Below are 27,988 nucleotides of genomic sequence, written 5' to 3' on the forward strand. Positions count from 1 at the left end.
GCATTTAAGTTAAAAATTTTTATGCAAGGAAAAATGTTTAATATTTAATATAAAATCAAAGTCTGACATAGCTTATTTTTCAAACATCATCCTCTTTCTGTTCATCAATGGACAATTAGAAGATCACAATTAAAAAAGTCATCCTAAATATTTTTAAAAGTCTTATAAAAACATTCATAAAGTGCTACCCACAAAAGCACCTAAACAAGAATCTGACAGCAATACTTATTAGAATGTCAATTTACTTAATTACTGCTGTCAAACAGCAGTGTAATTTGTGGAACCGCCAATTTAACCCATACAACCCAGCAAAAATATCGTTCCATAGACGTGGCCCCAGTAGAGCATCGGCTGGGCCCACAACATGTACGCAGAGACACCCAGCAAAGTGTTGTGGGGTTTTGAAATAAAGAGATGCTAATACCGCCTAAACCCAAGAATACCAGCAAGCGGGAGACATGGATTCTAAGGGGAGCGATTATCCCAGGCTGTGGCCTTACTGCGAGGGCAAAACTCAGGCAGCTTGTACAAAAAACAGGTATAGATTTTAGCTGGTTTTTACTGGGACAAAAATCACTCCCCGCTAGAAGTGACAGAAAAAGGCACTGATCCTTGGAACGTTTCTATGTTCTCCTCTCTGGCCTTGAACGTACCATACCGTAAGTACCTTTCTTTTCCCCATCCCCAAAATGGGGGCTCAGAACAAGTACCGCACCACAGTGAGCATACACTAATTCGTTCGGCAGTGGCCTCCCTCTTTGCTCAAGTGCCTGGGCAGCACTCACAGATTTACCCAGAAGGGGACAGGCTCTGAGGGCTACCTCCCCCAAAATTCATGTCCTTTGTGAGGTGTCCAGGGAGCAGCTGTGTGTCTTCCCAACACCAGATGGCGGCCTATGGTCCACATGACCCTCTCCTCTCCACCATCTACTCTGTATGGTGCTTCTGGTGGCGCACCAGCTGGGGTTGGAACCGAAAGCTTTCCCCACACTGGGTGCAGCGGTAGGGCTGCTCCCCAGTGTGGATGCGGGTATGCTTGATGAGGTTGGAGTTGCCACTGAAGCCCCGGCCGCATTGGCTGCATTTGTAAGGCTTCTCACCGGTGTGGGTACGAGTGTGGTTAATGAGGTCAGAGCTCTGCCCAAAACATTTGCCACACTGCCCACAGGCGTAAGGCCGAATGCCATCGTGGGCTCGCTGGTGTTGAAGGAGGTGGGAGTGTTGGCTGAAGCTTTTCCCGCAGGCTGGGCACTTGTAGGGCCGCTCACCTGTGTGCATACGCTGGTGTTTGATGCAGGTGGAGCTGTCGCTGAAGATCTTCCCACACTCACTGCACACGTAGGGTTTGAGCCCGGTGTGGATGCGCTGGTGCTTGAGGAGGTTGGAGCTCTGGCTGAAGTTCTTCCCACACTCAGCACAGGTGTAGGGTTTCTGGCCTGTGTGGACCCGCCGGTGCTGGATGAGATGGGAGCTCTGGCTGAAGCCCTTGCCACACTCCCCACACAGGAACGGGCGCTCCCCAGTGTGCATTCGCTGGTGCTGGATGAGGTGGATGCTCCGACTGAAGCCCTTGCCACACTCAGAGCAGATGGTGGGCCGCTCTGCACGAGGGGCTCGCCGTGAGGCTGCTGCCACCCTTCTCTCCTGTCTTTTCACCAGGCTGATATCAGAGCAAGGCAGCTTAGCCTCCCCTTCCTCCTCACAGTCACCTTGCCGCTCCTCTGGGAAACTGCTCTGACTTCCACGGCTGTCCCCCAACTGTTCCTCTCCTCCCCTGGACCCTGCTGCCAACACATCCTGCTGATCTGTGCTTGCAAGGTGATCTGGAAGGGGACCTAGGTCACCACCTGGAAAAGAGGTACAATTCTGTGATGCTCGCTGGGAAGAGGCACAGTAGAGAACGGGCAAGCTGTTCTCCTAGGGAGCCTGGTCTGCACTGTGTAGGAGAAGCAGTAAAGGGAAGACTGGGAGCAAACAGAAAACTAGCTGTGAGAGAGGCTGTACGGTGTCATCATGCAACCCAGAGCAGATGTGCCACAAACAGCAGAACCAAGGGCAACGCTACAGGTGTCTCCTTGCCCCCAAGAAATCTTCACATGTTGTCTCCTTAATATTCTGTCTTCTCATACATAGTCTTAACAGCAGGCTGACAAAGGTAGGCTGTCTGCCCCCCCTGGGGGGGAAAGAGCGGGTCTCAATATGAGCTGCATGGAATAAAGTGGCTTAAATAACACTGAGGCAGCTCAAAAAGCATTTTGTTTGCACTGTGTTTATAAACTTATCTAACTTATTCCTCACCCATGTGTATCTCCTCCAAGGCCTCATGATCTTGTTGTTCTCCTTGGTCCATCTGGACAGTTATGTCAGGTTCAGCAATCAGGGATACTTCTTACAAAAGCAAACAAAAGTAATCTTAGTTAAATATTCGGCAAAAGCTTTTCATGTGTCTTAAATCTACTGCCCCTGCTGAATATGGGGAAGAAGCAGAGTGGTTGCATAAAAGAATGGAATCAGCACACCGTCATCACCAAAGACAAGAATTTTTCCTTCAGTATTTACTATTTTAAGGCCAAAACCAGCCAAACAGTAAGCAACAGCAGTTAGCATCAAGAGAGTAGGCATTAGCAGTTGCTGCATAAAAAAAATGGAGAAGAACAGAGAAAAATACAATGGTAAGAGTAAGAATTGAAAATGGCAGGGAAAGGATAGCATGTGGATGAATCTAGGACCCGAAACTGATGTGCATCACAGCTAAAGCTGAGATCACTTATGGGAATATTTTTAAAGCATTTAAGACATTACTTCCCCCGCCCCCCCCCCACCTTTTAATCTTTATAGCTACTTAATACTAGTTTGCCTAACTTCAAAAATACACTCCCTGAACTCTGCTTCAAGCTACCAATCTCCCTGGACAACCAATACCTCCAGGCAACTACTCAAGCTCCAGGTGGAACTGACTAACTGGCGGGCTCTGGTAAATGGTAAACTGATGGGTGCCTGGACCACTTCATCCATCCCCAACAGCTATTTAACGGCAGGTAATGGGTAATAAGGGATCAGATAGTGTCAGAATCAAGGAGACAACTCAGATGAAGGGAACAGTTTTGAACCTCAGTTTCCAGTGATTATAAAACCACTGATCTTGAAGTCTTTGATCCTAGGTGGCAAAGCTGGACTGAAAGAAAGAGGGCAAGCAAACGAGAAAGACTGCAATCTTAAAAAAAAAAAGCAGCCTTAAAATTTAATCATCAGAGTCCCTACTTTAAATATTTGCTGAACGCTGAAGTGGTCCACCCCTGCAGATGGATCATTTCCAACAGCTCCAAGCTGATATACAAAGGGAGGTTGCTTTCTGCAGCCCTACAGCTCTCAGGACTTTGCCACTACTGAGAATTTCTGCTGCAACAGTTTGGCAGTAGGCGCCGTTCAAGGTATTTACGTGCTGCAATATGTACCAGATGGCTCACCCCCGCTCTAGAGCAGGAGTCGTCAAAACCCTGTCCACACACAGACCTTTCCCCCAGGCAGCTCACCACAAACCGCAGGGATTCTCTCTGAAAGCTGTCAACAAGCAGGAACTTTGGAGGAGCAAATCTCTCACCGTTTCAGAGGTGGTACCAGCATCCGACAAACATCCAATAACAACCACCCGGGGAAACATCTAAGAAAGGAGACAAGGTAGAAGAAAGAGTTCCCTTCTGACCCTGCCAATTTCATAGCTCAGGTTGCCATTGACACACTGGTGCTACGCTCAGATTTGCTATGGCAGCTCAGCAGAAAGCAGGTAACCTTTATACAATTAACAAGCTAGTCCAGAGTAAGAAACAGAGTTTCTTCCGTTCCCACGATCACAGTCATGTGTCTGTGAAAGGAGGGGACAAACCTCATCAACAGAGGGGAAGCTGCTTCAGGGACTTCATCTGTTACTGGAAGAAGCATAATCCTTGGGCATATTGGGTTATTGCTTGACTGTGGAAACCCAAACGGGAAGAACACCTGTGTATGTGGGTGTGTGGGGCTACTGCATGCAACATCCACAGCTTTGCTAAAACAAGATATGAAGAGTATCTAATTTGGACCCCCAGCAGGGGCTTTGTAAACACACCATACTGTTCCTGGGGCCTTGGCTTTAGTACTGTGACAGCATATATGGATTTTGTAGCTGGGTCCTACAATTTATGTTCTTTACCTTAGCTATTTGCAAATAGCTACTTATTTTCTCTTCCATCCACTCAGCTCTGTATTCCACCCGTGGCTGTACCAAGCTGTGGAGGTTATGGGACCCATCCTGGTGTGGAATGCCATACTTTCAGCTTCTCGTGCTCCTTGTGCTCCTGCAGTCTGCTCCTGAAGTGCTGTCAGTGGCTAAGCAGGCTCCGCACGGCCATGCCAGGCACAACAGCTCAAACCTGCAATTCAGAAGACGACATTCAAATCTTCCTCTCCCCTACTCTTATCTGGGGTAGAAAATGCTTGCAGTAAAATCAAAAGGTGAAAACATTTTTATCACAGAAAACTGTTAATTATGCAGGTGCACACATTTCTCTTGGGCATGAGAGCCTCCTTTCCCTGTACTGTCTGAGTTGTTCATAAACAGCAGCACCTGTCAGCAACTGCCTTCCTGCCCGGCTCCGTGCCCAGCTTGGGATGCAGGGAAGGCACTGGGGGACAGACACAGGAGGTGGAACGGGAAGGCTGCTGCAGAGGGCACTGCCAGAGCACCCAAGGGCAGGGGGTGTGCAGAAGGGGGCAAGTACTGCGTAGTTTTGGGGAACAAGGATTCTCCACATAGCTGGGGCAGGGGTGCGAAGCTGCCTGTCCACAACAGCGATCGGAGGCACTGGGTGGAAACTGGGGAAAGATACGCATTTGCTCTGTGGCAGGTGAAAGGGATGGAATGGGGGAGGGGAGATGGCATTACAGGTACGGGATGGAAGCAGCCAAGGATGGCAGCTACAGCAGAGCCGGGTCTACATGAGGGGCAAGTTGTCCCTCCCGTTCTCCGAGCTGCACTTTTCTTCTCCTCCGGGCACCTCCTTCCTCTACAGTGCCCACAGACAATGGCTCAGACACGGCTTTAAAGCCCGGCTCTCACTGCGGCTGGCCTCCCCCGAGAGCCGACCCCCGCGGGCTCCCCCGGCCCTGCCCCTCACTGCCGCCCTGTCCCCCAGCCGAGCGGCTGCGGGAGGCCCGGCCCCGCCGTGCTGCTCCGTGCCCAGCCGTCCCTACCTGCAGGGCGCCCGCTCCCGCCCGGTGCCCGCCCCGCTGCGCGCCGGCAGCAGCTTCCTGCTCCGCGGGCAAAGGGCGCTTCCTGGGCGGAGCGGGAGGCGCCGGGCTGGGAGCCGGGGCCGCCCGGCGGGGAGGCCCCCGAAGCACCCCTGCGCCGGGCACCCCGCAGCGCAGCACATCGGCGGCCGGAGCCGCTCCCCGCGGTCCTTGCGGGGGGAGCCGCGCCGCCCTGGCCCTCTCGGCTGGGTACCCCGCAGCTCTGTGCCCGAGGAAGCGCGCTGGGGAGGACTGCTCGGCGGGGTCTGGCAGCAGGAGGGATGGATTATTCGCCTTAGATCCAGCACCGCTCAGGGGGCGGTTGCCCAGAGGCGGGTCCTGGCGCACCCCAGGGTTTTGAAACAGCACTGTTGTTTTATGGGCCGTATGCAGAGAATTGCCTTTGCTAAGGTGCTTTCCCTTAGGTGCTTCGGCATCCAGCTGCCCAGATGAACTCGACGGCAGAAGGGAAGCAGCTGAAGCACTTGTCTGTGGTAGACAACAGGACACGCAACAGCACACAGCAGCTCCTTCTGAGGACAGCATGCCATGCAAGGTGGGAGAGAAGTCCCTTTTTTCTGGAATTATTATTCGGAAATAAATGTACATGTGGTTTTACAACACGGTGCTTGCTCTCCTTAATTTCTCTATGTTACTCATACCTGGAGGGAAGAAGGTAGGTGAGTGTGCATGTTTTCATGAAATGTGGTAGGAAAGCTGAGAGCTCGGCCAAGTAAATGAATTCTTCCCTCACTTATGAGAGGAAGTTCTCCCTACACAGTAGGTGACATAGGAAAGGGTTAACTTGGGCCTCTGCAGTTCTGAACTCACACCATCGCCTGGAGCCCCCCTTCAGGGCACTGGAACACAACTGCCTGACCAGAGAGCTGGTGGATTGAGGTGCACCAGCCAGCCCTCTCTCCAGGCAATTCCCGGCATGGCTCTGCGCTTAGAGCAGTCCCGGCAATGTTACTGCTCACCAGTATAAACCAGGCCATTCCACCTGGATACACCCACTGCAGCACAGGCCTTTATCACTATCGCAGCTGTCCACTTTCTTGTGTGGCGTGGGGGTGTTTGTTCCTTCGGCCTCGAACAGTCAAAAGTCTGATTCCAGGGGACTGCACCTCAAGCCTGACAGGGACCAGCCATCTGTGAGGCCACAGCTTTTCTTGTGGCGGTGACCTGGACGTTTGCTGTTTTCTTGCTACGGTGACATTTGTGTTTCCCTGACACCTTACCAGGGGACCAGGAGTGGGCTTGAACACGGAGGAGGCCACCTTGTGGCCACAGGCACAGGCAGGAGACAGCAGATGCGCTTCACTCCATGAAGTCATAAAAAACAAGTAGCTTTTCACCTTGGCCCCTGTATCCCAACTGGTAAATACACTGCCTTTTTTGGGTGGTGGTTTTTTCAAGCCAGTGCTTGCTCCAAGGTGATAATATAGAAAATGACCCAACCTTTCTAGGACCTAAAGCACCCAAATAGGTAGTATGAGCTTAGCAGTGGTACAAAACAGGCTGGCCATGAGATAAGGACTTGGATGAGGGCACAGAAAGGAGTGGTTTTCCAGGAATCTGGAAATCTTTCCTACTAACAAAGTGAAAAATACTCTCAAAGCCTCCCGATTCCCTTTCCACTTCAAAATATTGTTATCAGGGCACAAGCAATTTGAATTAGTCAGAAACCTTAGTGACCTTGTGCCCTAAACTGTAAAGGAATTGCAATAAGAGAAATGAACAGGGGTCAGTTTTGCCATGCCGAGGCTTTGTTTATTAAGGTTTAAGCATCAATTTGCATTAAAGACTTTTTCTGTTGGAGAAGTGATGACTGCTACGGGCTCATTAGATTTGCAGTCTGTAATTTTCACTGGCTGTGGACAGATGGAGAAATGGTCATCAACAAAACAAGATGGGAATACTGAAATAGAATGAAAGGGAAAACACAGTCCCATCAGTTTAAAAACAGCGCAAGTGAGGGGCCCATTGCTGTATCCTTGTTATGCTTGTAGCATATAGCACAGTTGCTTAGAAGTGTGTGTGGGGTTGAAGATCAATATGTTCACAATCAAAGTACAAATGTATGCAAAAGAATGGAAGAGGAAGTTAATCCTGGTTACTGGATCTCTGTCCTTGGAGGTTTTTGAAATGTGGCTGGAGAAAGCCATGGCTGACCTGATCTGGTGCTGCTGATAGTCTGCTTTGAGCAAGGAGGTGGGACTCCAGAGGTCTCTTCCAATCAACATTTCTGTGATTCTGTGACCAAGATGTGGGCAATTATGGGTTAACATACATGTAGCATCCTGCAGACGATTCAGTAATTAAAAGTTGGTAATTTGGGAGAAATCTTCAGAAAAGGGTTTGGCTGTCTTAAAAACGCATAAAGCAATAAAGCACACAAATTGGGTAATGTGTCCACATTTCAAGGAAAAGGGAAAGAAGCAAAGTGTCTCCATGTTGACATAAATGGTAAGCCAGCATTTACTCGATCACTGTTAAAATACAACTGCCTGAATGTAGACAGATGCTATCGAAAAAGTTCTTACATTTCAAAATAGCTGCATTAGTTCAGAAACACCACCATGTGAAGCCTTGGCTCCTTGTTTTACTGCTTCAGAGCAATTTCATCGTTTGATGACTTTGAACTTCAGCTGGCTAGTGATTTACAAGACCCCTTCCCTTTTTTTGTTTTGACAAAGCCAATATAGGAGTTTTAAAACGTTCTATGCTCTTAGTGTTAAAAGTATTTTGTCTTTAAAAAGCCCAAAATGCTTAAATCACTGAAAAGACCAAACCCCCATGTCTAATGAAGAGCTTGTTGGAGAAAAGCAATGAAAAAGCCCTCGTGAGAATGACAGTAGATAAGGAGAAGTACTACATATGGGAATAACTATTTTCCCGTTTTGCAGTAAGCTCTAGCTAACCTTCGGCTTTACCGGTCTCTGGTATTGTAGCGCCGAAAGGAATGCCATACCTACCCACAGCTTTTACAGCAATTAATTTACACTCAACAAAACTGCCACCTGAATAGAAGGTAGGAAATTTATTAAAGACATTTGAAGGATTGTGGCTGCCCACTGAAGATTGTTTTTTAAACTTCAGTCTTGATCAACCATTTTCACCTACACTGAAAGAGCTTTTGATGCAGCGATACATTAATCACTCATATGTAGAACACCAATGCCGCACTGCTCTAAAAGAGAAAAAAACAACGTGGCCAGTTTGCTGTCTAACTCTTCTTCAAACCCACTTGACAGGAAACACTATTCCAGGTATTTCAGCTCCATCAACGCATGCGGTTTTCCATAGCCTAGATAAGACTGTTTGTTACCACTGCAAAACGTTACGTGCAGTGCTTGCCAAGAAGATAATGACATCCCTTGGTTTGGAGTATTAAAGCTTCCCCCCAGCCCTGATAGTTTCTGATATGGGAATTGCAGAATCACAGAGTGGTTGAGGTTGGAAGGCGCCCCTGGGGATCATCTAGCCCAACCCCCTGCTGAAGCAGGGGCAGCTGGAGGAGGCTGCCCAGGACCATGTCTAGTCAGGTTCTGAGTATCTCCACGTGTCCATTATATTTCAGGGAAAAAAATTGATGGGAAGCAAAACATCATTAGATTGATTAAAAAACTGGAAACCAAGCAGATGCTATATCAATGCTAAAATGCAGCTGCCCCAATTTAGGCATGTGCTCATGGAAAAAGCAAGCGAACAAGCAAACTGTCAAACAGCTTAGCAGCATCACCGTGTCATGTTCCGTTTTTTAGTAGATCAGGGCAACTTCATTGTGTTTCAGGGATATACATTCTTCAGACTACAATACACGCCAGCACTCTGGGAGGATTCCAGCTTAAGGTATTCATATTGTGTCCTGTTAGTAACTGCTGCTTTATGCTTCTTGCTTTGAATCAAATCTGCTAGCAGCCTTAAAAATAGATGCAGAAAGAAGAGCCTTCTGCCAGGAGACTCAAGGACACCTATGACTGACTGGGACTAGAACCACCATCAAAGCTATTACAAACACATGATCAGGGCAGCCCAGGAACAGCAACCCTTTGTTACCTCAAAATTCTCGCTAGGTTTGATTCGAGCTTACCCAGACTAGATAAACTACAGATTTTCCAAATAGAAATAAATAAAAAAAATAGATGGGTGCATATCCATGGATCTGCTATTTTTAATGTGTTATTTTGTTTATAAATGATGGTACTCACTCCGTTTTTGAAGAAATTGACCTCAATGTATTTGGCCAATTACATATGAGATGCAAACTCAGAGTTATGTTTGCGCACCTGATTCATTACTTACTTTGGCAAGTAACACGTAGCTGAGATTTACTCTTATTTGATGTTTACCTCCCCCATAAAACATATTAATCATTGGTACACTCTTGTAGACCAGCAGTGTGTAGCTGACATGCACGAAGATTAGCGTAAGGAACGCGTGATGGGCCATTCCCTCATCCAAAATGGAGAGTGGCTGTCATTGTGTGATTTTTAAGACTCCTTAAGTAAAACAGAAAGAGATAAGGAAAAAAGCCCTTGTAGAGATAAAGGAGCATAACAGCTGGAGGAGGTGACTACGCAGAGGGATTCCCAGCATCGAGTAACTGGGAAAAAATGTACATGAGGACTAGAAGAACAAGCAAACACACCTGTGTGAATCTCTGCTTGAATTAATTGGAAACAAGCCTCCAGCTCCTGAGGCACCTGGGACAGCCAGCCAATGGACTGGTGCAAGCTTGGTAATGGAGGTTATGCTTTATGTACTTATGTACATACCCAATAAAACTTGTCAGTTACAGGAGTGACTGCCTTTATCTCAGTTGCTGACTGCTTAATTACCCGTTACCTAGATTTACTGGTTTGGCTACACTCTTACAAAGCCAAGTACGGGCTAAGAACTGGAGAAACCCCAAAGACTGAAAAGCAACTGGGAAACTGCATTGAAGAGTCTTTCAACAGATGCTGAATTTTATCACATCTTTAGAAGACAGATATGATTTAAATAGTTTGCTAGTTAAACAGTCTAAGTCTTTTTACTTCCCTATGTGGCCTGTTTCCTCATACCACGGAAACAGGAGACTGCCTTTCATCAGATGGTGGCAGGTGATGCTTCTCTGTGCTAGCAGAGCGCTGCCCAAGGACTCGTTTGACCCTTTGAGTCATGGAATCATAGAATTGTTTAGGTTGGAAGGGACCTTTAAGATCATTGAGTCCAACCATTAACCTGACACTGGCAAGTCCACCACTAAACCATGCGCCTCAGCACTAAGTCTACCCATCTTTTAAATGCCTCCGGGGATGGTGATTCAATCACTTCCCTGGGCAGCCTCTTCCATTGCTTCATAACTCTTTTGGTGAAGCAATTTTTCTTAATAGCCAATCTAAACCTCCCCTGGTACAACTTGAGGCCATTTCTTCTTGTCCTATCGCTTGGTACCTGGGAGAAGAGACCAACCTCCTCCTCCCTTCAACTTCCTTTCAGGTAGAGAGCAATAAGGTCCCCACTCAGCCTCCTTTTCTCCAGTTCCCGTTTCATGGCTGTGGCCAGTTCTGTGCTCTAGCGTTCAGCCTTCCCTTAACGCGTCTGTAACTGAAGGATTAGGAGTAATTGATGACCCCTCCAACCCCCCCATATCTAGGAATAACCAAGAATTTTCAAGGAGCTGTTACAAAGGGCTTCTCAAAAGCGGTTTGCCACGTGAAAGAACATTTCTCACAAACAGGAGCACTACATGCCCATTTCCCACCCACGACGACTCTCCTAGCCCGCGGCCCTCACGCAGCCCCGCTAGCACTCCAAGCGTCAGCCCTTGCCCTTCGGGCGGGGCCACCCGGCTCCCCTTTACGAGGAAGGGCCCGAGTTAATATTTTTTTTTCCGTTAACAGCCCGAGGGCCCGGCAGCGGGGCCCGGACACGCCGCCTGGCGGCGACTGCTGGCTGCCCAACTGCCAACCACCAACCGCTAACGGCCCGCCAGGCGCGCGCCACCCGTTGACCGCCGCCGCCCGCCGCTGGCCGCTGCGCACCATGGGAAGCGGAGTCCTGCGGCGGCCGCCGTTCCCCCGCCGCCGCCCCGTGCTGGACTACGATACCCAGAAGACACCAGCGGGCGGGAGGCCGCACCGCCTACCCTCGGGGCGCGAACAGGTGCCGGGGGGGCGCATGCGCAGTAGGGACATGGCAGGCGGGGTCCGGGCGCCAGTTATTTCATTATGTATTTATTATACATTAGGGACCCCAGCCGTTCTTCGCTCCGCGCCCCCTTGGTGGGTGCTGCCACTCCGCTTCTCCTCGCTCACCCTTGGGGGGGCTCCGCCGCCGCGGGGCGCTTTGCCGTGCGCGGCCTGAGGGAGGCGGTCTGGGGCGGCTGTCGGGGTCGTGGCCGTGGCCCGGCAGGACCCGGCATGGAGGAAGGCCGAAAAGATGTGGAAGGAAAGGGGTCGATGCAGGGGAGCAGCAGTTCGGAGAGGGCGGTGTGGGAAGGGGCTGCAGGCCGAGGGAGCGTGGCGGTGGGGAGCGAGTGTGGGGCTTCAGGGGAGGGCAAAGTAGCTCTTGCATCTGTGTGGCACTGGTGGAAACGGCAAAATGTAAGCCATGTACTCCATCTTTCCTTTTGGCCTGTGCTGCCTGTTTCCATGGTTGCTGAAGAAGGACTGCCATACCGAGTCACACTAAAGACCCACCTAAAGGCCTGCCTATAAGAAAGGAAAGCATGGAGTGACGCTTCCTTCCTGTGTAAGGCCCTTCCAAGTCAAGTTTATCTGTGGCCTGGTGACCTTCGCCTAAAGGTTGTATCCGCAACTTTGCGTTCACATGGTTGTAGTTGCGGTACTCTGATCCATATATCTGAGGAGTGTAACTTATGATATAATTTACGTCACAGTTTTACAGATTTCTTTTACAGTCTTTTCCTTGCAAATGTCTGAACATGATACTCTAGTAAACATCTTACTCTCGCTCACTTGAGTTTTCTGTATCTGTAAACAATACTACCTACTGATTTCTCAGTTTTAATTAAGCTGAAAATGTAATCTTCGTGGTCTAGAGGAAGAACTCAACGTATATTGTGGAAAGTGCTTCTAAAATGTGAAACTTTTGCAGTAAAGCACTGTAGTTCCTCATGTTTTATGCTGAAGTGTTTCAGACTGCTCAAAATAAAATGCAGTCTGTCTTACTTAATTCACACTTCTGTCTGTAGGAAGAAAAAAGGCTCGCTTAAGCATCATGGATGAAACACTTTCAAGAAAAAGGCAAATGTCATAGATTTTGCCCTGTAATAGTGTTTTGAGTCTGGCATTGCTGAAGCTTGCAGTTGTCTACTACTGTATTTTTAATATCCAGATATATTTCAATGTTATACTTGGTGACTTGTGAGTCAGTACTCCCATTCTTTTATGTTTTTGTCAAACAGAGTGAGCTGGGAGATCAGTTTCGTTGGGGATGTAGAGTCTGTGTCAGGGCATTGATTAGGTATTTAGAAAACACATTTAAGAGCATACTGGGCAGCAGAAGTTGGGCAAGAGGAAGTGACAGGTACACATTCATTTTTTTCTAGCAGTTTTCTGTGAAGTAGCAATATTGCGCTAATGTAGTCCTGTGTGTGGAGGGACATCAGGCAGTTAACAGCATTGGAAAGCCAACCAGAATGGGTGAAATGTCTTCTACAGTTGTGGGAGAACTGGAAGAACAACCATGAATGAGATGCTTATTCTCTATATTTGAAAGCTTGTTTTTCACCAGAGAGAACTTGCAACTGGTTCTTTGTACAGCTTTAAATAACTCTGCTTTATTATTATTTTTTTTTCAATTAGATAAATGTCCCAGCATGTGTTAAGAAAACTAGATTTTGCTCTCGGAGATCTGGGGAATAAGGTGTTTGTGTACTGAAGGGGGCAGTCTTTCCCCATTTCTTCCCTCAGGCAGTCTGGTGTTGAATTACATCATTTTAGGTAATGGTTGATCCAGGAATTGAGCTATATTAATGTGGTTATTTGTTTAAATATGTATTTTGTCGGTCTCATCAGAGTAATTGTGTTATGCAAAGTAAAAGATAGCAGCCTCGGGTCCCATTGCAGCTTCATTTCAATTGGAACTGATCGGTTGACAAGTTCTAAGTGAAACTGTGTACCTGAAATTACATACGCATGCCTTATCTGCCCAAAGGTAATGGTATATGCAAATTATTTGGGCTTCAGCGGTCTGTGGATGCTGAGAAGAAATGATTAACAAAGGAGACTTTTTAAACAGTTAAGGTAATTATGAGAATACTGAGGGCTAGTACTCCATGAAGGTTTTGCATGAGAAGCCTATCAAAGGGAGGCTGGAGTCACTCAGCTGGTTTTCTTTTGAGCCTTCTATGATTATGATGACTGCCTGAGGGTCAAACAAGCAAGACAAAGCTTAAAACAAAAAGCTTAAATAGAGTTGCACATAAATACGTGCATAGGCACATATACACCTGCATGCATACACGTCTTCATCATACCATGAGAATTATGAAGGGCCCACTGATGTTAACAAGACCAGTGTGACTAATGGGGCAAGTCAACATCTTTCCACTTTGAACCCAGGATAAAGCAATAGCTGAAACGCCAACTGCCACTATTCAGCAAGTGTTGCTGCTGTTTTGGGCTGTGTAAAGACTTAGCTGCTTACCAACTACCTGCTGCCATTTTTCCACGTAACAAGGACCATCACCAGTTTAGTGTGGCAGGCAGGAAGGAAGAGGATCTGTGCCATCACCAGTATATCAGCAGTAGGTCAAATGGATGCCTCTGGGGACCCGCACTGCTTGTGGGACTCATTTACTGGTCTAGGTGTTGACTACCGTACAAGGATTGATATTGAGGAGGGGGTATCTGAGGCAGCGTGCTGTCCATCTTTGTTATGGTGAAAGATGCTCATTATTGGCTTAGCTGTTCTCCTTCAGAGATCTTTTGAAACTGAATGATGTTGGCTGCAGATGGCACTGACAGGCTTCTGGCTGTTTATCTGGCTTCTCTGAGTTGGTGCAGGACTGTGCATGGTTTAGACTTACTGTATTTGCTGGCTTTTTGTGCTTGTTTCTTGCAATTAATTTGAATGCTTTTGTGTTGAAAGAAGTTAGTTTGCAGTTTTTCCTCCATTTTCTTCTGAATGTGTAATCATAGTTTTTTCTTTTTCAGAGTGCTGTGGTTTTCACAGTTTCCATGTTTGCTGAAACAAGCCAGTAAAGATGACCCACAAGGCTGTATTTCGTGGTCAAACACATATCCAGTGAAGGTAGCAAAGAAGGTTATGGAGGCTCTCTGGTAAAGCTTGCACATGAGAAGTGCTTGACTTGTTGATTGAATGGCTGCATATATTTTTAGTAAGGCTGAGGTCTTTCAGGCGGTCCCTTTTGAGATGTCTCTCATTTCTATATGAGTGGGAACCACAGCAGGCAGTTATTTTAGATAGTCAGTGTGTGATAGTTGACATTTGTTTCATTTTAAGGCTCTTGGATGCATGCTTTTCTATGACCCTATACTTGCTGAGTGTGGGCCCGAAGCGTTGCTTGACAAGCAGAAAGAGAGGCAACCTATTCTCCTCCCCAGAAGTTCTGTCCATTTTGTTGCTTATCCTGTGTGTCAGCTCTGCCCCATGTGCAGTTTTCCTTGTTGAAGTAGATGCAGTGATTTGGGGAAAAACAAGAGGCAGCAAAGACAGGTTCAATCAATAATTTGCTGCTCAAGTTGCAGCCTTGGTGTGGTGCACGTACTGCAAAGGTAAGCTTCACCCTAATTTATGGGTTTTCTGTCAGGCTGGGAAATCAGATTCTCTGAACTTCAGAAATAAATTTACTTTCTAAGGTGACCACTCAGCTGACAGAGGTGTGTTGGAATCATGGGCTTCTCTAGAGACTCGTGTGAGTTTGGCTTCTTCACATACTCTCCTTTGGTGTATCAAGAAGTGCTTTGTGCTGTCTCCTGTGGCTTCGTTTGGTTGGTCATGTACATGCTCAGGCAAAACTGGAAGTTGAGCAGGACGCATGGCACTGCTTTGGGTTGCTGTGTGGTGTTGCCCTGTTTCACATAAATTTTGTCTCCTTGGGGAAAGCTCCAATACTGCAGGTAACTGTAATGTAGTTCTTTGTGGTAGACATTCTCATGCTTTTGATGATAAAGCCACCACTACGCACCTTACCAAACACAAATAAGAGCTTTTGCAGTGTTGGAGTATTTTCGCAGAGGGCCAGAGGAGCAGTTGTACAAACATGTGAGTCCATCTCCAGCAGTAAATCCTCCTTTGCTGACCTGCAGCTACACCTTTTCTCTGGATTTCTTTTTGCTGTGAAAAATTGTCTGATAGTGCTAACCTCCACTTGTGGCTTGGAAAGAAGGGAAGCATACCCACAAGTTCATAGCTGATACTGCTCTAACAGGGGTTTCAACCACAGGATTTTTTTTTTAACAAAATAGCTATTTCAGAATTCTTTGGTCAGGTTCAGTAAGGAAATGGTTAGCATGCAAGAATACTTTAAATATTTCTCCTCGTCTTCTTACTTCAAGCTGTATCATTCACTAGGGATCTAAGCTAGCAGGATTTAAAGATTTCCTGGTGAACAAGCCCATAAAGAAGTGTATACATAATAGCAAAGAAAAGGTCACTTCCATCCAAAATGTTACCTATTTTCACCTTCCAGGCTGCATTGTGTGCACTTGTTATTCTTGAAGGTAAGTAAATGTATTTAATTCTTAATAATTTCCTACTAGCAGCATGCTTTTATGCTAAACTGGGATGGAAAATCTGTTTTGGTATGGATGTGTTCTTAGAGGTTTATGCTGCTGAGTTTATTAGCTGCAGGACTAGGACAACATTTGAGTGTTGGGTCGAAACAAAATTATGTTCTCAAAGTGTTTTAGCTTGCTGCACTTGCTATTCTAAGTATCTTCTGCTTGAAATTAATTCCAATGGGAAATAAAAGACCTCAGCTAATGGAATTACGTCAGTATATTTGTAATATGAAAAAGTCAAGCAATTAAAAATAGAATATTAATTAATTAAGCTTACAGCTTCCTCTTAAAGATTTAATGTTTGAAGGAATGCTGTAGTAAACTCTAGCAAGGTAATACTAATAAAACAAATACAATTCGACAGAGTTGGCTTACTAGATATTATTAATTGAGTATGAGTTGTGTCTTCATATTTACAAATAATAAAAACGGTGGATTCGTTAGCTGTCAGGAATACTTTTCAACATGTATCAGGTTATGCCATTTGTGGCTTTATTTCATCAAAAATCTCTTACAAGATTTTAAAGAAATTTCTCAAGCTTTATGAAACTGCTAAGGAGAAAGACTAGTACAAAACCACCTGAGCATAATCTATGGTACTCGGACAAACCAGAGTTTAGTGATTAGTTTGAGATCATACATTTCAGTAGCTGGATTTGGAAGCGAATCCCAATTTTCTCTCTCAAATCCCAGCTCTCAGGGGATGTTCTCAAACCCGTGTCATTGCCAGAGCTTCAGCCTGATGGCTGTAATTATGTTGAACTGTTTGGTGTTGAACTTTTTTCTGTGTGTGCACTGTGTTTTCAGCTTGCAGGGATGTGACAACGGTAGATGTGAGAGTGTGCGACTATGTTATTTTTGACCTTGACTATGCCCAATTGGAGCGGTCCTTTTGGATCAGCTGGCACAAGGGAAATAAGTCCACACAGCGCTGGACGTATGGCAACACCAGGCATGGCCAGAACATTCGTGTCTTTCCTAATGGGACGTTGGGGCTCCGCGTGGTTGGGAAAGAGGATGCAGGATGGTACACAGCCACAGTGTGCAACAGTTCTCAGCATTGTCTCTACCAAAGCAAATTTCAGCTACGTGTGCATGGTGGGTGTAAACTCTCACTTTAAAGTCCTTGTTTTTCTGTGTTGGGCTGCCTGGATCAGACGCTTGTTTATCTTAGTGATGTATAGATTATGTATTCACAGTTGGCAGCTTCTGCCTTTGTTTTTGAGTTCATTTGATAATCTGGATGAGAACACTTGCATGTTATATTTTTGATTAAACATTTGTTACACTTGCAATTAGCATCTACGCTTGTGCTACAAGTCTAAAAGCAAGATGTTACAATTAGACTTTTAAACCAAACCATTTAAGCTCCTAAATGTGCTGAGCTCTTATGAGCTTCCTTATTTAGTTACTGGGTGCTAATTTTAGACTCTGTTTCAAATCTTGGTTTTCTGTCTCTTTATCCAGTGCTTGAATTTACCAGAAAATTTACCGGAATTTACTAGAAAAATTAGAAGTTTATTTTGAAATATGTGTTAACATAGCTATTGAGGTCAACCAGGGTTCTGATTACACTGCTGTTTGTGGCCAATCCTTTTTTGTGCCTTTTAGTTAGTGCCCATCCTCTGTTTACTGGAGGTAGGAACCAGACAAATTTTTTCCTTCTTATCCATTGAATGGATAAACAAACAAACAGGAGTTGTTTTAAGCTGTTTGAGATGCATGGTATCTTATTTTGAAATAGCTAGGCAACTGAACTATATTATGGCAGGTGGTTTTAATGTAAGCAGAAGCTTTGCTTGTCAGGGCAAAACAATCTTTGCCCAGAAGCAGTTGCCTTTCAGAAGCAAGCAGTTATCATTTGCATGGGAGTTATTGTCATTCAGACCTTGAGACAACAGTAATTTTATAACTTAGACATGCCAAATTCAACTTATGGCATAGGGTTTGTTTCCACTTCTGACATAGCAGCTATTGCAAATGACACGATCCAGTTTTGTAGGGAAACTGTTAAAAGTTACTATTTGGGTTTTGAACAGTGTTGAAGACAATATTTTAGATATATCCCTAGGCATTAATATATATGATGGATGCCGATTCATAATACATTCTTGATATGTCTTGTGGCCCTCCCAGTAGGATTCTCCATTCCTAAATCAAATCCAATCAAAATGCTTCCTCAGCATGACAAGGAAATGGACCTTCTCATGGTTCTCAAGGAACTGTTCAGGGACTTAGTTTGTTACCTGCCTTGCTCTTAAAAGCAAGCTCTGGCTGCATGCAGGTTCCTGGTAGATGACTTGTAAGCCTGTGTGGAAATGCTTCCAAGTTAGTAAGAGATTTCAAAAAACAAATATGTGTGGTGTCCCGTGCATCCCTTAAGTAAATATGCATATGCTCCCTTTCAACAGGGCACCTTGTCAGAGGGCATGTAGGTGACTGTGTTACTTTTGACCTGAACTGCGTGCAATCAGTCAGGTACATCCATATCATGTGGAAGAAAGAAAACCAGCGAGTGGCCAAGATAAGACAGGCAGAAAATGCCCCTGTGATCTACTGCAACAGAGCCCACGTGTTCCCTAACGGCAGCTTGAGCCGTTGCCCCACACAATGGGGGGATGAGGGAGAGTATGTGGCAGAAGTATATGATGAGGATGGCTTCCATTTGCATCAGGAAACTTTTAACCTGGAACTGCATAGTAAGTCCGAGCGTGCAATGCATGTGTGATGAGCTATTTTCAGTAGGTGGCCTTGCACTGTTTGTGTGCCTTGTTTTGTCTTTGGGGTCTTTTCCCAAATGTTGTATTTTGTAGAGGAATTAAATATCCAGAGAAACATTCCCACATTTCTTCCCTTCCATTCTCTGAGTATAGTTGTGTCATAGGACATAAATCTAGAAGTGTAGTTTGCCTGGAGGTAGCAGAGCAAGGAGATACCCTCATTTGTGTGGCAAATCCTGAAAACAACACTTAGATGGTGTATGCTACTCTGACAGGTTTCCTTGTCCAGGGCCTGTGTTCAGAAGGTATCTGGCTTCTGAATTCCAACAGGATGGTAAGCCAAGAGCCCTGGCCAGGCCATGCTTATGGTTTACTTGCCAGCATGAAGAAAAATATAATTATGGGAAAACCCAGTAAAACCCAGAATTGGGAAAGGGTCCTACCAGGGTTCGGACTTCTGTGGTTTGCCTAATGCTTGATTTCAACTCAAATGGCCCTTTGTAACATGAACCCAGACTTTGATCCACCCTCGTCAGTGCTGTGTCATGTCATAGTTTGCATAGGTGGGAGAGGGTCTCTATATGTACAGGTTAATGTCTGGAATGGCTGTTGGGGACAATTGTGTGCCTAAGGGTCATTCTCGTGTTGGTAAAACAGTCTTTTAGAAGTTAATTTTGGAAAGTCTAGCTGCATTTCAAGCCTTCTCCAAAGTGCAATGGTCTGCAAGAAGACCTGGGTCTTAGGCATGATGTAAAACCAAATGTTGAACAGAGGCATGAGCGGTTCCATGTCTGTTTTTTTGAAGGAGTACTCTGGCTCCAAATCTGTGTGTGTCCTTCCTCAAGTTCCCTTTGCTCTTTTCAGCACACGCAATGTCCTCCTTCGTTTTCTGTCCTTATCTCTTGTTGGGAGGAGGGTGGCAGTGGGGGTGCTTTGAGGGTGCATGTTGGGTACAATTTCAAGCTAGCACAGAGCAATTTACTCGCAGGTACAGGGTTAGCTCCTGTGGTACCAGTGACCCTTTACCCATGCAGACTCAGAGGTCAGCGTGAGCTAAGCAGTGCCCATCTACCCTAGGGGTTTTGCTGTTCACCTTAAGCTCTGTGCCGCTACTGCAGCATTCTGGGGGTGGTATTTTACCACTACCTGAGGTATGCACATAAGCCACAGGCAGAGCAGAGACCATAATGGAGTTACAAAGTGCGAAGGGGCTGCCCTCAATTTACGTAAGTCTTGTGCAGACAGCACCAATTAATGTTTTAAGGCTGAGTGGAGTCCATTAACCCATAGCTTACCTAGCCCTGGGCCCACCTTGTAGTGAGGAATATCTGTGTAGGCACGTGAAATGGAAGAAACATTATTAAAATGGAAAAAAGCTGTCTTATTACAAGTTAAGATATTAAAGCAGTCTTATAGTGCATCTCTCTGTATTGGTTTCAGGCTGATATTTCAAATAACTATTTGAAAAGGAAGAACACGTCCAATTAACAAGAGATACAAGGAATATTCCTGCTTGTGGTCACTCTCTGTGGAATGTAAAATATCCCAATAATGAGCAGTTATGTTTTTCTCCCCTCAGGAGTGGAAACATTCAAAGAAATCACAGAATTTATTGGTGGATCCATGTTCTTGAATCTAACAGAGACAAAGCTGAAACACTTCTTCCAGGTAGTCTGGAAAAAAGAAAACAGAGAAATTGCTTGGACAAATGGTTCTTGGGTTTGGTACCATGAGGAATATTGTAACAGGTCTGAGATTGTGTCTAATTACAGTCTCAGACTAGACAGGATTCAGAAACGTGACCGTGGGAGATATTCTATAGAAGCGAATGACAGAAATGGGAGAACTGTCTATGAATGCATTGCTAATGTGAAAGTTGGTGAGTATCACGTAAAAATGCTGGCTCTCAGTTAAGCAAAGGGGTTTTGTTTTGTTTTGTCTTTTCTTGCATCCAGATTCAATACACAATCCCAGATGGATTATGTAAGAGATTGCCCCAAATGCACTAGCAATTAGCTAATTAACAGATGGATGAAACAAAGACTAGCTAGGGTAAGCCTTAGTGTGTAAAGCTGGGTGTTTGCTTGCCAGCATGACTGTTCCAGCCAACGACCTAGTCAGCAGAAAGTGTCATTTTGTTTCTAGTTTGTTACTCCAATATATTTTGAAAATACTATGAGCTGTGATAGAAAAATGACTTTTTGAGACAGTAGATGTGTTGTGTTCTAATGATTGCTGGTTTAGATGCATCTGAAGAACTTTTTGGTGAATTTGAGTTTCCCCCAAGTTGGGGAAAAATATGCTTTCACATCTGCAAGGGTTACTGTGGTGGGGAAACTGCAAACTTTTAATTAAATTACAATTCTAGTTTTCTTCTAAATTTCACAGTGTAAGAGATACAACCAGTGTAGTCACATCAATACAACTTTTTCATTTGGGCTAAAATTAGCCTTTACTGGGCAAGGGACACATTTGAGAGAGAAAACCAACTGTAGTGAAAAAATAACTCACATTTCCTCCTTGTCTCTTCTCCTACATTTAATGCCGACTCTTGTGTTCATGGGCCAGCGCAGTTCTGGGCAGTGACATCTTATCTTAGGTTCCCAATGAAATGACACGAGCACTGCTTCAGTGCTGCATGCGCTTCCCTGTACACAAGGCTTTGGATTTTTCCGTGATGCAGAAACCCAATCAGAGTGATACAGAGAGACTTACTGGTATAGCTGACTATCACACAGTGATACTAAAATACCTAGTGTGTGAATATATCTCAGTATCTGTTCTTATCACACCTTACATGTTTCTCAGTTGGTGGTGTGAGGCAGAAAGAAGAGCCAGTGAGCCAGGCTGTTGGCTGAGGTCTGTCCCGATGTCATGGGTTACAGGCTCCCATATATGCTTTGGGAAAAGAGGCCCTTTGATTGTAAAATCATTAGAGAAAATAAAGAAAGGAACCTTCAGTTTTAGAAGTCAGCTTTCCGACAATAATGTACTTAACAGGATGTTACAAAAATAGTTAAGATCAATAAAGCTAACATAGTACAGGAGGATGAAGGTACAGTAAAGTGTTTTTTTACAACTGAACTTTCCTTGTAGAGCAAAAGGAGACATTCGGAAGAAATCCTCTTCATGTACCATTCTATATTCTCATAGTATCACTAGGAGTTGTAACTATTACTGTCTTGGTTGCACTGATATGGCATTTTCAGAAGCACAAAGACAGATCAGGTAAGAAGTCCTATTCAATGCTTTCAGAATACAGAAACTCTATTTAAATAGCCATTCCTGTGTAGATCCAGTTCTCTGCATTTCAGGGAATATCTGTCAGTGCAGTTTCTAATATGAGTTGGGTTAAGACTAGCAGGCTGCAGCTTTACACTGCAGTCAGGGCTGGCGATGGCACATGGCTCTGCAGGGGCTGACTGCCTGAGGCTTTCCCACATTGATGAGAGGACTTTCAGCCCTGCCTCCTGCCAAGTCCTGTGCTAGGAGTGTCCAGGCTGGTCCTGCGCATCTGCAAGGTGCACTTGTGGCAAGGCCTTAGAAGGTCCCAGCAGCTGCCGTTTTCCTGTTTCCATGGTCTGCTGAGAGATGGTTTTGTCATTGGAGGTGGAATGTTGGCTGTTAAAACAGGGCCTCATATCTCTGCCCGGTGGGGCTCATCTGGGTTCGGGCACTTTTGGGAACACAGTGTTGGTGAGTGCCAGCCGTGGTGGGACACCCATGTTTACTCCTGAGTCAGTGACCCTAGCCTGAATGTGATGTGACCTCCCCAAGCCCAGACACCATGTCACTGCTGGAGCTGTGCGGGTGAGTGTTTGTTAACCGGGCTGAACCATGGCAGTGTTGTGCAGTATGCATGAAGCTGTGCTGCTGCTCAGGAGCTGCACATTAGCACCAAGGCCTGTGTGAGATTTTAATCCAAATTTAAGATCTGGTTTGTCAGCTTTAAGTAGCTCACACACAAATGGGGGCAAGATGGGAATGAGAATCATGGTCCCTGCAGCAAATGTGTAAGGTGAGGAGAGAGTGGGTTTGTGTGGCCTAGTGGAAGATGGTGGCCTTCTTTGAAAAGAAGCTGTTAGTTATTCCAAAGCGCCTCCAGGCGGTTCAAATGCAAAATTGGCCCAGCACATTGGTAGTGGAGACAAAAGGTAGTTTGTCCCATATGGTGTGAAGGAGTGGGTAGTGATTTGAAAGACTTAAAATCTTAACAGAGGACTGGGGTTAGGAAAGGTCAGATAAAAAAGAGAATTGGGGGGAGGGTGCATTCTTGGAGGAAGGGGCGTGCATGAAGAGACTGAAAAATACATGATGATGGGTGGGTAAAATATTCTCCATGGTTCAGAGTGGTGAGGGGCACTTAAGTCAGAGCCATTACCTTTAGTTGTGTGCTTCTGAGCCTTACTTTTCTCTAGTAAGGGATGAGCTGTAGGGAATTGAGAGATATGCTGGGTTTGAATTCTTCCAACTCTTCCTGCAAACGTTTCAAGTGTATTCGTCTGCTTTTTACTTGACTTGGCTTAAGTTTGGATCACAGTACCAAGCATTCGACATGCAAGTTTGATACTTACAGATGACAGAGACAATCCTGAGGAAGATAAAGAAAGGGATGAAAACAGTCCTTGTTCACGTGAGTATCCATTACTGTGTGGCTTCCTATCGATTATAGAGAGGGAGCCAAGAGTGTGATTTTTCTGAGTGGTTTAGTGAGGCCTGATTGTCTTATTTAAACTGATTACTGTAATCAAAGGGATCTTTTCCTAGCATAGAAATATCTGAAATTTGAAAGATTCAAATTACTGAAAGTACTTAGAGCTCCTGACAGCATGAATACCAGGGTAATCTCATGTGCGCTGGACTAGGACTCTCTAGATGATGAGTTTTCTGCAGTCTCAGGTCCTTCCTACCCTAATCTACTGGGCTGTGAGCTCTTCAGCTGTTTGCAGAGACTTAGCTACTCACTGCCTGGGGATGGCTGGTGCTTTCCCTTCTTCCAATCGCCTGCACAGTTGTTAGGCATCATGCTTTCTGGGCAGAGGGGTTGGATTCAGACTATGCAGGGCAGACAGTATCTCTCCTGTATTAACTGCAGTGATCCTTCCATCTGTCTGTCCTTCTGTCTTCCCCATGCTCTCTTCCTTCTTCCCCTTTGTGATCCTTGCACAGTTCCTCCCACTCGGCAGGAGGAGTTTCCACCCTAGCTCAGAGCCAGGCTATTGCAGTGTTTGGCACATGTGGCTCATTAGCCTGCAGAGCCTGTCTGCTCGACACCCAGATGTGATGTGCAGGGAGCAAAGGGAGCAGACCCCGGTGTCACCCCTAAAGAGGGTGCGTGAGGAACCCAGTGGCTTCTCTGGTGGCCAGAAGTGATTCCTGCATTGGAGTGCTGAGCACTGCAACACTAGAGGCATCACGTGTGAACTGTGTGGTTCAGGGAATAGACGTCTCTTCTTGGGCTCCTTGCCTGCTTTGTTTTGTAGTTATAGGAAGTGATGGAGGTAGTGGGTAAAGTGAAGTGAAACTCAGATGTTCTACTTGAGAGGCATGGCAGAGACTTGGGTTTCAATTTACACTTTTTCTGACTTTTCAGTGAATATACAAATCTAATAATTTTAGAAACTTGGCTTCAGCTGTGAAATATAGACATTTCTGTTTGCTTTCTGGTTTAAACAAGATACTTCCTCATGGAGGTTATTACTTAGCCCGGATCCCCGTAATTACTTATAGAGGTTCCTGTAGAGCTCCTTACCCTCATGTGAGTCCCCAGACTGGTTACTACTTTTCTGTCAGCGCTGGATTCATCAAACAGTGCCTGAGAGAAACAAGTTGAACTACTACGGGAACACTTTGCAGGGGCAGTTGTAATGATGTTCAGATGAAAACACTATAACTGTAGGCACTGGTCACAAACTCTGTGCCTGGCGTGTTTGCCAAAGCCATTTTGCCTGTCTGAACTCTGAACCTTGAGCTAGTGTTTTTCTTCTTTTTACTATGAAAACCTCCATTCCTGTCCTAGAAGTGGCTTCAGAAGAGTGTCTAAAGGAAGGCAGTCAGAAGTCAGACCAGGAACTGACATCGAACTCCTTCTTTGTTGTCCACACACTGAGTTTGTTTTCAATTAAATGTGTTTTATTTCTCTTTTCAGAAAATGGTGAAAATCTTAGTGTGCAGGGATTAGATGGTACAAACTTCACTGAGCAAAAGACTAATGATTTGCTGAGAAACAACAAAGAGGCTAACCCAGCAACAGCTGACAAGGTGATGTATTCTGTTGTCTCCAGATTTCAAGGTATGCAGAAGCAAAAGCAAAACCTGAACTCAAAATATCAAAGAGCTTTAACAGAATTTCCCGTTGAATTGTGCAATGGATTGGAAGCAAGGTTCTGGTTGGGGCAGGGGAAGTGCTGCTGTGCTCGGCACCTGGCCTGTGCTTAGGGCAGCGTGTTTTGGCTCATGCTCTGGTCAGGGAATGCACTGCCATTGGAACTAAAGCCCAGGCCTTTTCTACCTCTTGGCGTGCAGAGCTGCAGCCAGCCCTGTCCAAAATGCTTGGGTGGCTCTGCTCAGCGTTACTGGCAGATACCAGTGCAGGCAGGAGTGAGCTGTTGGCCAGAAGCTCTGCTCCCACCACCTGAGCATGGAGGAGAGAGTGGGCAGTGAGGCCGCGGTGCCCTGAAGTGCTTGGCTATCCAGGTGGGAGAGTCCCCTGTGGTGCTCCTTCCTGCCAGGGGATGGTCAGGCTGTGCTTGTGGGTGTCCCCATGTCCTTTGCACTTACACCCACATCTTTCCCTGGGGGCTGTGGGAAAGGCTTGAGCTCAGGCACTATGAACAGAGCCAGCAGCCTGCAGGGGCGGCTGTGCCTCTCTGCCTACACAGGCGGTGGGAGCTGAGGGAGACCCTGTGGGTGTGGGGTCTGTGGGCAGGCCAGGCCTAGCAGGCTGTGTGCTACACCTGAACCCTGCAGTAACCACAGGCGTCCGCTCCTACTGTGTGCTAGCGAGAGGCAGGAAGGAGCAGCCGATATAAATAGAGGAGCTACTGTGAACGCTTGCACCCATTGGGGCTGTTCTGCAGGCAAGTGCTCACCTAGGGGTCTGTCATCTTCCCCCATCTCCATAACCCTCTTGAAGGCCTGGCCCTGGGTGAACCAGCCCTGTGGGCGAGCAATGACAGTATGCACTGTGAGATATGGCTCAGGGTGCCCCAGTGTCTACAATCAACTGGTCAGCAGCCTCTAGCTCACCAGCTTCTTTGGTGAGGGGCCGACCTGGCCCCTCTCTCTCCATGCTTCCCTCCCTCCTGGAGGATGGGAAGTAGATGGGGGTTCTTTTGCACATACTTCTTGACTGCTTTGCACATATTCTTTGGCTAGCCTTTGCCAGCTTCTGGCCCTGTGTTTTTCCTATGTCTGCATCATAATCTTGTCTAGTCAGTGGCATTAAAGAGATTTCTACGCAACCGACTCATTTCCTTCCAGATGGAGAAAGACCCAAGCTGCCAGGGCTCAAAAGTATGAAATCTGTAAAGCCTCAGGCTTCAGTTAATGAAGCGTATGTTGCCCCAAACATTGAGAAGACCACCCGTCCAGAATCTGAGCACTGCAATCCTCACGGATTTGAGGACTGCTTTTCACCAGATTTTGATCACTCCATTCCCCCAGTGCTTGATGGCTGTACTCCTGCAGAATTCAGTTGGTGCAGTCCTCCAGGACTTGAGGACTTGAAGGATGACTATTTGCCTTCAGGATCCACAGCGTCCTGCAAATGCAGTGAAGGAGACATGTCCTCTCAGTATGCTGTGGTCAAGAGCACAAGGGGACTCCCAGAAGACAAGCCTGGAGATTCAGTATGCAGTTCTTTCCATTGATTTGCCAGAAAAAAAGTCCACAGTATTTGACTTCAGGTTTTGACTCTTCCGTCTCTCCCAGCTAGCTTTGAGCTAACCTTGCAATTCTGCTGTTCCTCATATAAATCTGATTCTTTCTTTGCTTTTGAGAATTGGCTGGAAGCCTAAAAAGAAATCTCTCTGTGGATCAGTTTGTTTTCCATAGCTGATGCCCTCTTCCCTCTGCTGAAGAATCACCAAAGCTGGTGAGGGGCCTGGAGGACAAACCTTATGAGGAACGACTGAGGGAGCTGGGGTTGTTTAGCCTGGAGAAGAGGAGGCTGAGGGGAGACCTTATCACCCTCTACAACTACCTGAAAGGAGGTTGTAGAGAGATGGGGGCTGACCTCTTCTCCCTGGTGACAAGTGATAGGACGAGGGGAAACGGGTTCAAGTTACGTCAGGGGAGGTTTAGATTAGATATTAGGAGACATTTTTTCACTGAAAGGGTTATTAAACATTGGAATAGGCTGCCCAGGGAGGTGGTGGATTCACCATCTCTGGAGGTGTTTAAAAAAAGGGTAGATGGGGCACTGAGGGACATGGTTTAGATGTGGCTCTTGTCAGGGTAGGCTAAAGGTTGGACTCGATGATCTTAAAGGTCCCTTCCAACCTCAACAATTCTATGATTCTATGATTCTATGATTCTATGAAGGTCTTCCAGGAGAACCCATGAGGAACCCCTTGGAAAGCAGACATGGTAATTATCCCTGAGAAGAGTTCAGTCCCTGCTTGTCTTCGCTTCCACTAACGGGTGTCACTGTCACAAGAGAAGGACCTTGGGGATTTCAGGAGGCCAGAGCAGGGCTCTGACCTCAGTCCCCATCTCTTTTTGGGTGGTCCATGCACCTGACTGAATGGACAGGGAAACAGGGCAAGCACCTTAACAGCTCGGTGGATGGGGGTGGTTTGCTTAAACCTTCATCTAATACATACAATGTTAATAAAACTGCAGTTTAACTTGGTAGATATAAGCATAATCTTACTTCTGTTGCTTGCTTAGAGGAATGTGCTGCTTAGGTGGCAGTCAGTTCAAACTGTATCAGGAGATGGGAACTGAAGAACATGCAGCAGCTTTGATTTAGGAACTGTTGTTTTAGAAGGAAAAAAGAAAAGGAAGGAAAACAGAACATTGCTAGCAGATGGGTATAGCCATCTATGTAATTAATGAGGAGCCTTGGTAATTAATGTTGTATTTTCTGCAATGCCTGTGTTAAATTTTATCTTAAATGGTATGTAGTAATTTTAAGATGGCTTTATTTTAGTTATAAGGTGTTGCTTGTATGTTTCATGAAGTATGTTTTCTTACAGAATGTTGAATAAAAGTTGGTGGTTTTTTGTTATTACTGAAAAG

General features: G+C 45.9%; 2 protein-coding genes across 3 annotated transcripts; one reads left to right on the forward strand and one right to left on the reverse strand.

The window, feature by feature from the left end:
* On the reverse strand, positions 1 to 5,530 carry LOC141747691 (uncharacterized). Of its 2 annotated transcripts, none has more exons than XM_074598351.1 (5): positions 5,230 to 5,530; positions 4,190 to 4,409; positions 3,534 to 3,661; positions 2,299 to 2,388; positions 1 to 1,847 (listed from the first exon to the last, which is right to left on the reverse strand). In XM_074598351.1, the coding sequence occupies exons 4-5, from the start codon at positions 2,348 to 2,350 to the stop codon at positions 928 to 930; spliced, it is 972 nt and encodes a 323-aa protein (XP_074454452.1). In that variant the 5' UTR covers positions 2,351 to 2,388; positions 3,534 to 3,661; positions 4,190 to 4,409; positions 5,230 to 5,530; the 3' UTR covers positions 1 to 927. The 2 variants fall into 2 exon arrangements, with proteins under 2 accessions (XP_074454452.1, XP_074454460.1); XM_074598359.1 differs by having other exon boundaries at positions 9 to 1,847; positions 2,299 to 2,385.
* Positions 4,912 to 27,983, forward strand: LOC141737610 (uncharacterized). The gene is made up of 11 exons (XM_074572554.1): positions 4,912 to 5,601; positions 5,691 to 5,821; positions 11,157 to 11,440; positions 11,668 to 11,793; positions 16,833 to 17,123; positions 18,437 to 18,724; positions 20,325 to 20,624; positions 21,842 to 21,973; positions 23,274 to 23,378; positions 24,894 to 25,037; positions 26,228 to 27,983. The coding sequence occupies exons 1-11, from the start codon at positions 4,912 to 4,914 to the stop codon at positions 26,614 to 26,616; spliced, it is 2,880 nt and encodes a 959-aa protein (XP_074428655.1). The 3' UTR covers positions 26,617 to 27,983.
* The last annotated feature ends 5 nt before the right edge of the window (positions 27,984 to 27,988 follow it).

This window comes from Larus michahellis, chromosome 1, assembly GCF_964199755.1.
Source record: "Larus michahellis chromosome 1, bLarMic1.1, whole genome shotgun sequence".
In the NCBI taxonomy this organism is placed as follows: domain Eukaryota; kingdom Metazoa; phylum Chordata; class Aves; order Charadriiformes; family Laridae; genus Larus; species Larus michahellis.

What these genes read in the sequence shown, in the direction of transcription:
- LOC141747691 (XM_074598351.1), bottom strand. Translation starts at nt 2,350, where the DNA reads ATGGACCAAGGAGAACAACAAGATCATGAGGCCTTGGAGGAGATACAC. An exon ending in CTTGGAGGAGATACACATGG is followed by an intron (nt 1,848 to 2,298) that starts GTGAGGAATAAG and finishes CCTCTTTTCCAG; the next exon opens with GTGGTGACCTAGGTCCCCTT.
- LOC141737610 (XM_074572554.1), top strand. Translation starts at nt 4,912, where the DNA reads ATGGCATTACAGGTACGGGATGGAAGCAGCCAAGGATGGCAGCTACAG. An exon ending in ATTTCAGCTACGTGTGCATG is followed by an intron (nt 17,124 to 18,436) that starts GTGGGTGTAAAC and finishes CCCTTTCAACAG; the next exon opens with GGCACCTTGTCAGAGGGCAT. An exon ending in TGTTGTCTCCAGATTTCAAG is followed by an intron (nt 25,038 to 26,227) that starts GTATGCAGAAGC and finishes ATTTCCTTCCAG; the next exon opens with ATGGAGAAAGACCCAAGCTG.